This window comes from Melanotaenia boesemani, chromosome 11 (genome assembly GCF_017639745.1).
Source record: "Melanotaenia boesemani isolate fMelBoe1 chromosome 11, fMelBoe1.pri, whole genome shotgun sequence".
Taxonomy (NCBI): domain Eukaryota; kingdom Metazoa; phylum Chordata; class Actinopteri; order Atheriniformes; family Melanotaeniidae; genus Melanotaenia; species Melanotaenia boesemani.
This window is the reverse complement of record NC_055692.1, coordinates 37,677,375-37,693,265: the sequence shown is the minus strand read 5'-3', so window position 1 is coordinate 37,693,265 and position 15,891 is coordinate 37,677,375. Positions and strand designations below refer to the sequence as shown.

The following is a 15,891-nucleotide window of genomic DNA, read 5'->3' as shown; positions in this document are numbered from 1 at the left end:
CAGTGGTCGGTAGCGAGATGTTTTTTGGACAAAGGTGGGTGGCGATCACTTTGCACGTTTCTCGAACAATACTAGACACAGCCTGTTGTGACACACCAAACGCGTTAGCTGTCTTCCGTAGCCTTCTCTCGTCGCTCAGGTATTATTGCAGTCCGCTTCGTAGGATCAATTGAAGACCTCATATTCATGGATTGCCGTTTGATGTACAGCTGGAGTTGGTCAGTCAAACCAACAATAGAGGGTTTGGACATTCTAAAGTTTTCTCTCCATTCGTTGTTCACGACAGCGCTGTTTACGAAATTATGCCACAAAGTGCTGCATCTTCCTGGTCGGACCCAATACTTTCTTCTGGTTGCACTTCTCGTCCTTGTTCAAAGTGGTCCTCGTAGCATCTGACAAACGCTGTTCTCCATATCTGCTTGCTCCTGCTGTGGCTGGTAGTAGTGCGATACTGTGTTGTAAAAGCCGCACATTTTGGTGCAAAAGCTGTATACAAGTCAGGACTGTCTGAGGCAGCACCACAACACATCGTTGTTGTGTTTGGCGCGCGTTCATTGCACTGACGTCATTTCCTTGAGTTGTGCGCCTTCGCAGCCCGCACAGTACCGCAGACGATCAGATCAGAGCAGCAGAGCGCCGCCTTCTCCAGACATCAGCAGGTTCCAGCCAATCACAGCCACCAGACTGCTGGTGGTCCTGTACCTGGTACGGAAGACGGTCGGGTCGGAGGATGAGGTTTTGCTGGAGGAGCACATCGGCTGCACACAGTACGGCGTAGACAGTCACCACCGTGCTGCTGACATTAGCTGTTCTCTGGTTTAAACTAAGACTGCACCACATCGCCAAGATGGCTCCACTTAGCTTCCAAAGAAACAAAATGCACCAGAAGCTCAGCAACACAGTCCTGCTCAAAGGGTTTTAGCCAAGCCATGTTTTTTAGGTTGTTTGTGTGTCTCCATGTGAATATCTCCACAGTGTAGTTCTCTGTACAGGGTTCCTGGATGTAAATGTGTAAATCTTCTACCTATTTTGTTTTACAAAAAAATCTCACTTTTATGTCCAAGATTTTACAGACACTGAAGAGAATGCGAATAAAGTATTATAATGTGTTATGATAAAATAAATATTACTAATATAATAAAATAATTTTAATTATTATACGTTTTAACTAAACATGTAGTAATTCTAATTATATATACATATATATATATGTGTGTGTGTGTGTGTATATATATATATATATAATGGGCCCATTGATTACAGTAAGATGATTTAAGTGGCCATCAGCCACTTCATATAAGTAGGTCATTTCAGCATTATCTATCAAATCAGTTTCATGGCGCTAACATGAACTTTAACTACTGACCTGCAGCTAGAGAAGAAATGAGAACTGAGTGATGTTCAGATGGATGTTTTGTAGGTTTCCAGAAGATAAATGTAGGAGGCAGCATGGGTAGCAGCACTCAGGAGGAGAGACTTTGTACCGAAGGACCGTTCAGTCGTCTGCAGCCTCATTTTAACCCAGAGTACTTTAACAGGACTGGACAGTAAACTGGTTTAAAGGAAGGAGCGAAACCATCCATTTTTAATTTTCCTGACCATCTTTGCAAAGTCAGTGTCATGACAATTTCTCATGTAATCATAATATTTCACTAACACAACCTCCTCTCTCAATGGTGATTATAACATAGAAGTACTGGTACAAATTTCTCTGGTCTTGAATTCTCTGTTTATTTTGTTTTCTTTGACATTGTGTTTAAAAAACACGTCTGTTTTATATTGGTGATGTGTTCTTTGGTACCTTTATCAAATTGATTACTTGTTGGGCTTGTCACATCAGAGGTAAATTTGGGTTCTTTATTTTGTATTAAAATGGCGAGAGGAACAGATGCAACTTTAACTGAGGTATTTCATTTTGAGGGTATTTTGGTAAATTTTTAATTTAGGCAATCTTTTTTTTAAATGGGTGTTTTTCATTTTTAAAGTTTTTAAAACATTCCTTTATATTTTATTTATTTATATTTTATATTACTCGTATTTTAAATATAACTCCATATATGAGCATCACCATCATCATTTCTCTGAGGATTGTAGAAAAATTCAGTTTGCATGTGGGTGTGTGTCTGAAAATGTGTAAGTGTACAATATAAAATAAAAATAATAGTAAAAATAATGATCTGTTGTATTATAAATTTGTGTGACTTTTCTAATAAACCAAACAAATTGAAATCGGTTGAAAATTCTGCGAATTATGGTGATTTTAATCATTGATAGACCTCTGCCTCTGTTGACAAATGCAGGAAGTAGACGCGGCTTACCCCGGCCCAAGATGGCGGCCGCGTTGACCCATCGTTCCTATGGACAGCAGCGTCAGAGGCGACATCTACGTGTACATATCATGGTTATGCGTGAGTGAGCTGACTGTGGAAAGATGGCCGCCAGCGCAGACGAGACAGCTGTTGTAGATATGCAGGGTCAGCAGAGCCACAGCCAGCACCTGAACACATTACAGGATCACTGGAGATGGTTTTATTTATTTATTTTCTAATGTTATCTTATATCGATCTCAGCCTGGGGGGAAAAATTTCACAAACATTCCTCTAATCAGTCTGATCACTTATTATGAAACCTCAGACTGATCAATGAAGTTTTATAGCAGTCTTGGATGTAGATTCTGAGACGTTTTCTCCTTTTTGACCCACAAGAACACAATCTGTATCTCTGAAATTATACCCGATCAATGAAGCATTTGTAAGTTTCCTAAACGACAACCAGAGCAGAAAAATAAACAAAAGTTTATCTCCTAGAAGTTCTGTTTTCCCACCGCGTCCTTTGGCCCTGAACAGCTAACGGGTTTGATTGACAGCTGGAGGTGTCAGGTTACCGCGGTGGGCGGGGCTTGCTGTAGCCTGACGTGTTTCGCTTCCACACCGGAATCAACAGGTCTGAAGGTAACTCCAAGAGTTTCTCAGCGCAACTTTTAGCGCGGTTCTTCTGTCTGCTTCATGGCCCGGTTTCGCTCGCTTCTCACGCGCCGACTTAAGGCGGTAACACACCAGCGCGTGCCGCGCTGTCAGCACAGCAGCACTCCGCTGGACATGATGTTAGCCTGTTAGCTTAGCTTAGCTGTTTTCAACCTGAAGGGTGCCATCAACTGCATAACGGGCGTGACGTGCCTCCGCGAGACGATGAACAGCTGTTTAACTGATGAATAAAATAATAGTAATAATGGTTATTATTATTATTATTATATTGATCAGTTAATCAAGTTCAATATTATTATAAATCAGCTGTTATGATTATTGATATACTATATTAATCAATATTACTGATTTACTACAAATCAAATCAAGTGTCATATTTTTTTATTTATTATCAAGTTTGGCAAAATACAAAATAAAATGCAAAAATAAGGCAGGAAAAAAAGAACAGGAAATAGTTCGGGGATACGTTCTCCAGGTGTGGAGGGAGGGTACAACCTTCAGGTTCAGTTCTGAATAATGCACCGTTTAAAAAAGCAGAGCAAGGGTACACAATAGCACCAAATGAGGACAGCGGGGTTGGAATCCAGAAGCTCCATCTACACATACATGTAGACATTTTTACAGAGAGAAACTCACTCAGTGACAGGTATTGATATAATACTGATATTGATAGATACAGATTCTGAGTATCTGAATCAGATAGAAGTGCCCCAAACCACCTAACGGGTCATGAGCTTTCCTGTATGGGACAGGCTGACCTCGTGATACTGACCAGGGTTGGAGGACATGAGAACAGGGCTGCATCGATTAGTTGATTTTTCTTATCTTTGTTGAGTTGCACATGCGCACTAAAGTCCGCCAGGGGAAAAATATGGCTGCCGACCACGGAACAAAATGATGGCAGAGGACTTCAAAAGTCTGAAATAACTTCACTCTAAACTTACAAAATAAATTTAAATACATGTGAGATTTGCAAAGCGAATCTTGTATACCACGGAAGTACGTCTGCAATGCTCGTACATTTAAAGAGGAGGAATGGCAGAATTACATATATTCTGTCACGATAACAAATTTTGCTGGGCGATAAATTTTCTCAAATTATCGCGATAAACGATAATATCGCACAAAGTTATAATGTTGTCATTTTGAGAACATTTTCAACTAATATAATGACAATGCCACCCTTTCAAAGATCAATAAACTTTAATTTCTAAAGAACATTTTACACTGGAACTGGAAGACATTTTAAACAACAAAACAAAAACCATAAATAGAACGGACTCTCAGTCTCATTAACAATGAATGAAAACCAAACACAATAAGTATGATGGATAATAGTCTGTTCTGTAACAAAATTACCTGTAAAAAATATATATATATAAAAAAAAGAAAATTATATATATACTGTGCATCGTTTGGAAAGCTGAAATATCTCCCCACTTGATGTGTATTTTGTCATATACGGTAGTATGTAGGCTGACTCTCTTTGTGTAATGTGCCTGCGCATTACAGGGGTTATTACGGTAGACCAGGAAGTGGGTGCTTTGTACTGACGTCGTAGGTAGGCAACATGTGTGTGTTCTGCCTGCATGTGGGGAGCAGCGAAACAATAAATGAGGTGTTCGCAGCTATTATTTCTCCATTCCACTTATTTACATATTTCAGCATGACAATCGGAGGTTTAGCGCGAGACGCCACTTAAATGCGCCAAATACGGCGTACTGGCTCGCACAGGTGCTCCACCACGGTCTCGTGCTACAACGTGCTGCTGTCAAGTATGACACGAGAGAGATCCACAAGAAACCAGAGCGTCCAGTCAAAATACTCCATGGTGAAACTTGTTGTCATACACAGTCTATTGTAAAGTGTGTGTAAGTGTGTGTGTGTGCGGGGGGGTCGATTATCGCGGCCGGCAAACTTATCACGCTAATTTTCTTACCGTCCAATTAATTGACTTATTGCTTATCGCGACAGGCCTACATACATAACAACCTCATGCAAGTTTTCAAAGCTGAAAGTGAAATAAGATCCATTTAATAATCATGAGATACATAATCCGATGGGTCAACTAGTCATTTTAATAGTTGGTGACTAATCAACCATCAGAATAGTCATTAGTTTCAGCCCTACATGAGAATAAAAGGTTTATAGTCAGTTATTTATAATTCTGTGAGCAGATCTTGGCACAAGTAGAAGAATAATACTGAACGTTGAATGCACCAAGCCTCTCACAATACGGCAGCTTTGTCACGTCTTAGCGTCCACAGCTGCCCACAGGGAGTATTTGAGAAGAGCTGAAAGTATTACTTTGGTAGATGCCTAACTCATTTGAAGAAATGTCACTTGAGTACTAGTATCTGATATTAAATTTACCGGTTAAAACTTTTTGGGAATAAACTAAGTAGAGTTAAACCTTCCAGACGTTTCTCTAGTGTTTCATGTTGCATTTGATTCTGCCAGTTCAGTAAAAAATCTTAACATCAGCGTTACGCTGAAGAAACACAACAGAGCTGATAGTGAGACAAAGGTCAGCACCCTTATGTCATATTCACTGCGTGGTCTGCTGTTTCCTAAAGTTGAGAGGCCGATGAATACTGTCCAGGTGAGACCTGGACCTGAAGCGGACCCAGCCTATCCCTCTCTGTGACCGTCAGCCATGATGCTGGTCACCGTGTCTGATACCGCAGGAGAAAAGCAACACGCAGCCAGCATTATGATCATGTGTGAGTTATATCAAGAAAGTCATCAGCACGGAGTCATGACATTTTCAGTCGGCTACGATAAATCTCATGAAATAAGGGAACAAAATTACGAAGTTGATGCTTTGCTGCCACATAAGCTTTGGCTTTGTGGTTGCAGATGTGGGATGAGGCCTGCAGCTTAAACGCCTTATCCACTTTGATGGCAGAGTTTTAGATGTCGCCCGGCATATTCCATGCCATCATCATTGCTGCTGCTTTCCGCTACTTTCTCCCGCTATCAAAACACCGGATTCCAAACCGGAACGAAGTGGTGCATCCCGTTTTCACAAATGCAGAAGTTGGTTGCAAAAAATCCTCATAAAGTTTTACCAATCACTCGAATTAACATCTACCCATGACTGTAGCCCCCCCCCCCCCCCCCCCCCCCCCCCCCCCCCCCCCCCCCCCCCCCCCCACCCCCCCCCCCCCCCCCCCCCCCCCCCCCCCCCCCGTTGTCATGAGGTGTGTTTTGATCTACAAAATTTTGCTGTAACACAATAACCACTTACCTTTGATTTTCCTTTACATCCTTGTGGTCTGAAAACAGAAGTAAGAACTTTTTGAAGCTTTCACTGTTCTTATGCTTGTATATTAAAAGAGTGTCTTATTATAAATGACTTTTCATTGTATCGCACAACTTTGTGATGAAATGGTGTTTGCTTGGCCAAAAAAATGACTATATGACATTAAATAAGACCTGCACCGATACAAGAAGAAGAAATTAAAGTTTAGACGGAGGTTCTCTGGGATGGATTACAGGCCGACTAGATCTTTGAGTGAACGTCCTTCTTAACGAGGAGTTGGTTGGGTGTCTGAACTTCTCTCTGAGGGTTCTGGGTTTTAGAAGTTCAGCTTGTGGGTACATTTTAAATGTGTGTGTGTTTGTGTGTATATCAGCATGTCCAGGGAGCAGGTGAGTATCGCTGAACTCCTGCTGTCATTGGACAGCTCTGATCTGCAGGAGGCGGAGCAAATGAGAGCCGCAGTCCACCAGCGGCTGAGTACAGGTGAGTCCACCTGTCTCTGTGTGTCTCCACCTGTCCTCTTCCTCGTCCTGACCGAGCTTCTGCTCATAGACAGGGGAGGCATCGTCCTCTCCTCTCTGGTGGATCATTACCTGGACTCCTCCTCCTCGCAGGCAGTGCTCCTCCTGTCCTCCATCAGGGAGCCTCATCACAAGGTGAGCAGCTTGCGACAGGTGTTTAGGTGTTGGTGTGTGTGGTTCTGAATCATGTTGGACCACCCTCCCTGGTCAGACCCTGCTGGAGAAGCTGAACGAGTCTCTGAGCAGACCTGGATCCAGACTGGCTGCTGTCACCCTGCTGGGTCACCTGATCGGGAAGCAGCCTCCTTGGGTCCATCACATCAGCCAGTCGCCGCTGCTGCCGGCCCTGCTGCGCTTCCTCAAGGTCCAAACCACATCCACATCTCACTCCCTTCAGATAGCATCACTTTTATTGATCAGTTTATTGTTGTCTTCAGACTGACAATGATGTGGTGTTCCTGATCACCGGAGTCCTGGTCCTCATCACTCTCTTACCCATGATCCCCCAGGCTGGGAAACAACACATCTACGACTTCTTTGACGTGTTTGGCCGCCTGGCATCTTGGAGCTACAAGAACCCTGGTAACATTCTGTTTGCTTTAGACAAAACGATCAATCACTGATCTCAGTTCTGATTGGCTGCTCATTGTCCCCTGCAGGTCGTGTGCCCATGGTCTACGTGGTCCACCTCCAGGCAGGTGTGTACTCTCTGTTCCACCGTCTGTACGGGATGTTCCCCTGCAACTTCATGTCCTACCTGAGGCTGCACTACAGCATGAAGGAGAACCTGGACACCTTCCAGGAAGTGGTGAAGGTCCGTGAACATGCTGATTCATAGAGGTTCTGGACCTGGACACCTTCCGGGTATGGGGGTATTTCCATCTTTAATCAAGAGCATAACTATTTGATTTGAGAGAAAGATTTCTTGGTTTCATGCTCAAATATGTTGTTCTCTCTCTAAACTCTGCTCTCACACTCTAAAAGTCCCTTCTTGCTCTCAGATACATCGTCTTCCTTTCAAAACTCCGCTCCTCTTCTCAAGTTTAGGGTTGCAGGTTAAAATCTCCTGCGTTCCAGCTTGGTCTCTTTCCCTCACACTCAGACACATTCTCTGTTCTAATAACTTCTGCTCTTGGATATTTTTCCTCTCACTTGGGTTGCTGAACGAGCTGTCTGTCAAACGTCCTCTAGCTAATAGTGTTACAACCGCAGGCAGAAAGGACGTTAAACACGGTTCTCGCGAGGTTTTAAAAAGTCTTGAATTTGCAAATACGCATTTAAAACCTTAAAACTTAGACAGTTTGCGAGGAGAAATGATTGGGAAACATTTAGCCCAGCACACAGGAAGCCTTTATTTTCACGTGAAAGAAATCTAGCTGACAGTGACCTGAGAATTTAGTGGATTCGGTGAGTAAACTGGGAAAGTGTAAATGTAAAATTACACGTCTGGACAAAGGCTCGTTCTCGGCTTGGTTGACACCAGTGGAGAACCCGTTTGAAGCTCGGTGTAGAACATCAAACTGAGACGGATGAGGATCGAGGTTTTGGAGGCACATGAGCAACCAGCAAAGCATGTCGTCACCTTAAAGAGAAACAGTGACCTCCCTCTGTGTTGACGTCTGGGCCGTCGGGTTTATGTACCTCGCAGACACACTGAGACAAGTTCAGCAGCAACATGGACTGAAGTCGACCTCCAAACGACGTTTGGCTGCTCCCCGACCCTGAGAGCTGCAGGGCTACGGACACGTTACCAAACACGTCGAACAAGACCAACGACGGAGTCGCAGGACATAGCCCAGTCTGGCCGAGCACTTCATATTAACACCGAATTAATCTCTCCGCTGAACAACGGAGCCTTCGTCCTGATGTCTGACGACAGTTTGAACCCAGTGGAGTCCACGTTCGTTTCTGGGATGAGGGACAGGTTCATTCAAGGTACCCGAGGTCTCATGGGACACTTGACAGTATAGGACCTGCTGGCCAATAGCAAAGTAATTAATCTATTTTTATATTATTTACTCTTTTATTATAAATATTATTATTATTGGTGTTGGTAGTACAGCTTTCCCCCAGGTTTACAGCCGTGGGAGGGCTTAATAACCTGCTGAGTTATTTATTCATGAACAGGTAACGAACCCGTTACAGCATTACTGTGTTAACATGACACATGTGGGAATGACTAAATCCTTTAAAGCTCATATGACAGCTTGCTGTGAAGTCACGTCACAAATTCCCATGCTGACAAACTTTCCATAAATGACTGCAGGCCTTCGAGAAACCAACACAAATTTAACGGTTCCTCTGCACAAGAAACTTTACAATGGAAACGCGGTGGAAAAAACTAAGGACAGAAAAAAAGAAACTGGTTAAACTGTTTGTTTCAGTGTCCACATATTCATAAAGTTCAGATCTCAGAAATCAGCCTGTGAAGAATCCATTTCAAGCCGTAAAACGACGTAGAAATGAAAATGACGGCAGATTCAGCCGTGCGCGCTCCCGGGACGTGCATCAACAAACACGCACAGAGAGAAAAACTCCGGTTGTTCCTCGATGGAGAGCGAGTGTTTCAGCTCCTGGTGGAGTAAACACGTGTATGTGATGTTCAGGTGGACGTCTGCTCACCTGTGTGTTCGTACTGGTGTGTGTGCGGTCGCATCACTGCCGAACCCCAAGAGCGTGATTCAGAGAGCAGCTGATGTACTTCAGACTGTTTTAATAAAAGAAGTCGGTATAAGCCTTCGATCTACACTGAGACTGTAAATAAAACGCTGTGTAGCTCAGTCGCTGCCTGACTTCTGCTGCACTGATAAAAAGCGTTTTCAATTACTTTGTGTTGTAAGGGGCTAAACACATTTTCAAGCAGGTTAAGTGAAGCGTTGCACTTCACACACACACACAGGTCATTGTAATAATCACTGCTGATGTAAATATATGCGTTTTCTTAAATTCTAGGAGTCATTCATTTTGACCAAGGAGGAAAGTCCAGTTAGCTAGTAACAAGCTCCAGCAAGGACGGAGGACGAAGCTGAGGTGGAAGAAGCCAGCCGGCTGATTGATCACAGGCGTCCTTCATCGGTATTCTTGAGAGAGGCTGCGGTGACGCTCCGTTGCTGTGGGTGTGTCCAGGGGTGCTGCTAGAGATTTTGGGCCCCATGAAAAGAAACTGAAGTGACCATCAAAATAGCATTAAAAGAAAAGAAATTAAAAGAAAACCATGACAGGCTACTTGGTAGGGAAGCACTAAAAATACAATGAAGTTCAATAGATTCAATTATTTGCTGCAAGACGGATACTTTATATTTAAAAACCCATCTCTCTTTTTTATGCACTTAATTAATTATCTCATGATAATTACAAAACAAATTACAAATACAAAACTTAAATACAAAATAACCTCTTCCATGAAAATGAAATGCATTTATAATCTATGGAGAAACTAATCAAATCTCAGCTAAAATGCCATCAAAAACAAAATGGCCGCTCATTTTTTTATGATTTATTATATTGCAAGCATCATTATCACTAAATCAGAAACAAATGGTAAAATAAATGAGGCTCAGAAACAGAAACTAGGACCTCGCATGGTTTATTGTTTTATACAGGGTTCCCGCGGATCCTTAAAAAGTCTTAAAAGGCATTGAATTCATCAATCTAAAATTAAGGCCTTAATTGGCATTAAAATGTCTTAAATTGATCTTTCAAAGTCTTAAAAATGTTTACACATAATTAGTTGGATTTTATAATTGAAATTAGTCTCAAATCTAAAAATAAATGGTAACATTAATTTTATTTAAAATGTACCGAATGTCTCTGATGAAGCGAACATGATGGTGGAACCAACAAAACAGTGACGTGGTTGCAGCGTCTCTAACTCTAAGAGCAGATGCACGTTGTTAATGTAGCAACTTTGAACTACATCATGGGAAAGTGTAAATTCAACGAAAATTGTCTGTCCGACCAGGATTTTTCTTCATGGCTGAAAGCGGTACCAGGCAATGTGTACGAGGCACGGTGTATTTTCGAGGCAGTGGAGTCCCACATGCACAGCGGGAACACAAAGCGTCAAAATCGAGCTGCCAACTGCATACGCCAGGTATTTCCCAGTTCTGTTCTCCTCTCGTCTCCACCATGCCTCCACCCGCACTACCGATATCAACAACTGGGACAGCAGCACCACATCTCCGGACAAAGTTCGGGTGTACGCCTACACTGAAAGCAGAGGTACTGTGGTCTCTGAACACCGTGACAAAACACCGATCGTTCAAGTCTAATGAGGGAGTTGGAGACTTATTTCGTGCAATGTTCCCAGACTCCGACATTACCTACTCGTTTGCATGCGGTTCCGACAAGACGGCCTACATCAGCAAGTTTGGAATTTTATGTATTGTTTTCTCTCTGTCTTCAGCTCTGGAAAGTGTTATGTTTTTCAAAATGAAGTTTTTCACAGGAACAAAAAGTCATGTTTTATGTTAAAATAAACATTTGTGTGAAATTGTCCCTAACCACTTGTAATTGATGTGGTGTTTTTCCCCCACTTTTGTTAATTGGGAAGTTGGTCTTAAATTTATTTTCAAATGGCATTAAAAAGTCTAAAAAAGTCTTAAATTTAACTTGCTTTAAGCTGTAGGAACCCTGATATATGAACTGAATGTAAAACGGTCACAAGCAAACCTCTGTGGAGATTTACAACCAAACAACGGCTGGGAGCGTCTTTAAAGTTAAATAATCACATTTTAAAAGGTAGAACTTTGTGTAATAAGATATCAAGGAGACGTAAAGGTACATCATTGCTGAGTCATGCTTGCAGTCTCATTTACCATCACTGTCCTTACTCAGCGTTTTTCACCAAGAGCCAACGTCGAGCTTTTTCCCTGGAAAACCACTTATCAAGTCTTGAAGTCCAGCTTTCTGTTCTATCAGCTGTTCTATTATATAGTATCTCCAATCATGTAATATCATGTGTAACAGCATCACAATCCTTATGTCTGGTGGCCTCCCTCTATTTATTTTACTTAAAGGTGTTTTCAGTCATTTCACCAACAATGTGAAGAGAAACTGATCTGACTACCAATCCTCCACGTCATCGTCTCCTCATGTAGCAACACATGAAGTCTAATTTATCTCCACATCTGTAGACTCACAGGTGAAGCTTTAGATTAGTGGGGGAACATATATGATGCTATATGGTTGTTGCTAGTTAATCTTCTGGTATATAGGAAATGTAAATATTTCTCTGGTTGGATTGAAAGCCGTCACCCAGTCTGCTGCTCTAGAAATGTTCCTACTGCAAAGCAGGATGAGTCCAAACTACTGACCTGACCTATGTTACAGAGACAGCTGAGAACCATTCAAATCAGTCTAAAATAAATACAAACTAGTTTTATTTACTATTAATAATTCAGAACCATTTTTTCTATTATATCATGTTTTTTTCTCCACAATAATCTATTAATTCAAGACTTAGCTGCTCGCCTCTTATCTCAGGGTCTAACTGGACATGTTCAGGTGGTTGGGGGATCTGGCAGCATCTGCTTCGGCTGCTCTCTTGTCTGTTCGAGCATGCTTGATGTTTTTTTGCAGCTTGCTAATCGTTTACCTGCGTAGATTATTTGACTAAAACAGTGAAATGAGTTTCCTTCAGGAATTTGAGCTAATATGGAGCAAAGTGAGCTAGCTTAAATGGACAAAGCTTAGAAGAGCCAACAAGCTGATGTTCCACAACTTTCCGTCAGACGAACTAACCGACCACCTCACCTCTGAAAGAACTGGGTGACGTACTGTCCACCCCTCTGTTCCCTCTCCAGTCTTAGCTTTTTCTTTTCTTTTTAAACTTCCTGATTTTTAGGCATCCACTCGCTCGCTGTCTGTCTGTTGTGCTGCTCTGCAGCTGGTGGAGCAGGTGGACTGAACCATTTAAGGGAAATATAGAGGGGGGGTGTTCAGAAATATTTCCAAAACAAAGAAAACTTAAACTAAAATGTTTGCATGATTGTAAGTTTATCATTGAGTATTACATCATCTTGTTAGTATTATAATTCATTGAGGGCCCCTTCTGGGCTCCTGTCAATCATGGGCCCCTAGAATCCTCCCCCTTTACCCCCCTTTTCGGCGTCCCAGGGTGTGTCCGTCAGATCAGCTGATCGCCCCCGCTTTCTCCAGGGTGCGCTTGTTATACTTCACACAGTGACTCCAGACACAAGATAATAGTCTGTTTTTTTATTGCCACCAAAGTTTGCTTATTATAATCATTTTATAATTATCCTCTTTTAAAGTAGTCACTTATTGGTTGGTAATATTCTAACTCATTGGTGGCCTCTGGTAAATCCATGTGATCAGATGCTGCCTCAGCTGAGATGACTAGTTAGAGCACATAAAGATCTACATCAGGATGCAGAACTTTGTCTTGGATTTTGTTTATCTCTCCAAGATGTGATGTGGAAGCAGGGTAATGCTGCTTAGTTTCATGATAGTTTCATGATTTTTAAGAAACACTAATTGAAATGTTTTAGTTGACAAAGTGTAACAAGGCTGACCTCATGGTGATGCATTTCAGTTATGCACCACTTTGAGTCACATGCTGATAATTCTGCCACATATTTAACAAACTATAGGAATAATGATCAGCTCCATGTGCACTGTAGGTTAATTCTATAGAACCATGAAACCAGAATATCTCTCTTAATTTATGATTTCCGTAGTTTTTTATACTTGAGTGTGTGTGTGTGTGTGTGTGTATATGTATATACAGTGCCTTGCGAAAGTATTCGGCCCCCTTGAACCTTGCAACCTTTCGCCACATTTCAGGCTTCAAACATAAAGATATAAACTTTAAATTTTTAGTCAAGAATCAACAACAAGTGGGACACAATCGTGAAGTGGAACGAAATTTATTGGATAATTTAAACTTTTATAACAAATAAAAAACTGAAAAGTGGGGCGAGCAGTATTATTCGGCCCCTTTACTTTCAGAATCAGAATCAGAATCAGAAAGGTTTTTTATTGCCATATGAGTGAACAGGTTCACATCATTAGGAAAATGCTGCGGTACTTGGTGCAGACATAAAAACAATATAAGTTATAAGTTTAAGCATGCAATAAATATAAAATAAAAATTTTAAAACAAAATAAAGTCTCTACACTTTAACACAAAATTACAAAATATACAGGATGGGTATGGAATTAGAGCATAATCCAGAAAGTATGCTAAAGTGACAGTAAAGTAGCTTTGGTATGTTTGTCTCTTTTTGCATGAAGCACAGGTCCTGTGACTGAGACAGAGCGTTTATGGCCTAGAGTTCTTGTTCATGAGTCCAACAGCAGAGGGGTAGAAACTCTTCTTGTGGCGAGAGGTTCTGGTCCGGATGGACCGTAGCCTCCTGCCTGAGGGGAGTGGCTCAAAAAGTCCATGACCAGGATGAGAAGGGTCGGCTGCGATCCGGCCCGCACGGCCCAGTGTCCTGGAGGCGTACAGGTTCTGGAGAGATGGGAGAGTACAGCCGATCACCTTCTCAGCAGAGCGCACGATACGCTGTAGCCTCTGTACGTCCCTGGTGGTGGCTCCAGCGTACCACACGGTGATGGAAGAAGTGAGGATGGACTCAATGATGGCTGTGTAGAACTGCACCATTGTCTTTGTTGGCAGGTTGAATTTCTTCAACTGCCTCAGGAAGTACATCCTCTGCTGGGCCTTCTTGATGACAGAGGTGATGGTGGGCTCCCACTTGAGGTCCTGGGTGATGGTGGTACCCAGGAAGCGGAATGAGTCCACAGTGGTGATGGGGATGTCAGTCAGGATGATGGAGGGGAGTGGGGCTGTGTGCTTCCTAAAGTTCACAATAATCTCCACTGTCTTCTGGGCATTCAGCTCCAGGTTGTTGTAGCTGCACCAGGACACCAGACGTTCAACCTCCATCCTGTAGGCAGACTCATCCCCGTCAGAGATGAGTCCAATAACGGTGGTGTCGTCCGCAAACTTAATAAGTTTGACAGACTGGTGGCTCGAGGTGCAGCAGTTGGTGTACAGGGAGAAGAGCATAGGAGAAAGTACACAGCCTTGGGGGGTGCCAGTGCTGATGGTCCGGGAGGCCGAGATGTTCTTCCCCAGCCTCACGTGCTGCCTCCTGCCCGTCAGGAAGTCAGTGATCCACCTGCAGATGGGATCAGGCACGTTCATCTGGGACAGCTTGTTTTGGAGGAGGTCTGGGAGGATGGTATTGAAGGCAGAGCTGAAGTCCACGAACAGGATCCTGGCGTAGGTTCCCGGTGAGTCCAGATGCTGCAGGATGAAGTGCAGGGCTATGTTGATGGCGTCGTCTACAGACCTGTTGGCTCTGTAGGCGAACTGCAGGGGATCCAGGAGGGGGGCCGTGAGGGATTTGAGGTGGGACAGAACCAGGCGCTCAAATGACTTCATGACCACAGAGGTCAGTGCCACAGGTCTGTAGTCATTAAGTCCAGTGATCCTTGGCTTCTTGGGGACAGGAACTATAGTGGAATTTTTGAAGCAGTCCGGCACGTGACACGCCTCCAGTGAGGCACTGAAAATGTCCGTAAACACTGGGGCCAGCTCGTTTGCACAGTGTCTCAAGGTGGCTGGAGAGACACCGTCTGGGCCGGGGGCTTTCCGGGGGTTCACACGTTCGAACTGCTTCTTCACCTGCTCTTCCCCAATGGAAAAGGTTGTGGGGGTGGGGAAGGAGGGGGGCGTTGTGGAAGTCCTTGATGATGCATTCTCCTCTGAGGCGGGGTAGGAGGGGGGGTAAGAGTCTTTGTTGTTGTTGGGACTGGGGCTGGTGGAGGTGTGAGGGCTGCCTGATGGTCCATCAAAGCGACAGTAGAATCCATTTAAGAGGTTGGCTGTTCGCAGGTCGTCAGTGGAGTGGGGGGTTTTGGGCTTGTAGTTGGTCATTTGCCTAAGTCTTCTCCACGCTGAGGCCGGGTCGTTCTCTGAGATTTCCTGTCGCATATTCTCAGAGTGCTGTGATCTAACAGTGTCCACTTCCCTGCTAAACCTGTATTTAGCCTCTTTGTAGCAGTCTTTGTTCCCACTCCTGAAGGCCTCCCTCTTTTCTAGCCACAGCTGTTTGAGTTTAGGAGTAAACCAGGGTTTGTCATTGTTGAA

General features: G+C 43.2%; 1 protein-coding gene across 6 annotated transcripts in view; it reads left to right on the top strand.

Moving 5' to 3' along the window:
• Positions 1–15,891, top strand: part of tsc1a (TSC complex subunit 1a) — a 59,982-nt gene that overhangs the window by 7,659 nt on the left and 36,432 nt on the right. For 5 of the 6 annotated variants that reach the window (XM_041999018.1, XM_041999015.1, XM_041999016.1 and 2 more), the window contains exons 1-6: positions 2,898–2,951; positions 6,623–6,732; positions 6,802–6,905; positions 6,982–7,134; positions 7,208–7,352; positions 7,430–7,584. In XM_041999018.1, coding sequence (XP_041854952.1) covers positions 6,624–6,732; positions 6,802–6,905; positions 6,982–7,134; positions 7,208–7,352; positions 7,430–7,584 — 666 coding nt within the window. In that variant the 5' untranslated portion in view covers positions 2,898–2,951; position 6,623. Of the gene's footprint in view, positions 1–2,897; positions 2,952–6,622; positions 6,733–6,801; positions 6,906–6,981; positions 7,135–7,207; positions 7,353–7,429; positions 7,585–15,891 lie in introns of those variants that run through there. The other variant, XM_041999014.1, reaches the window with a different exon arrangement.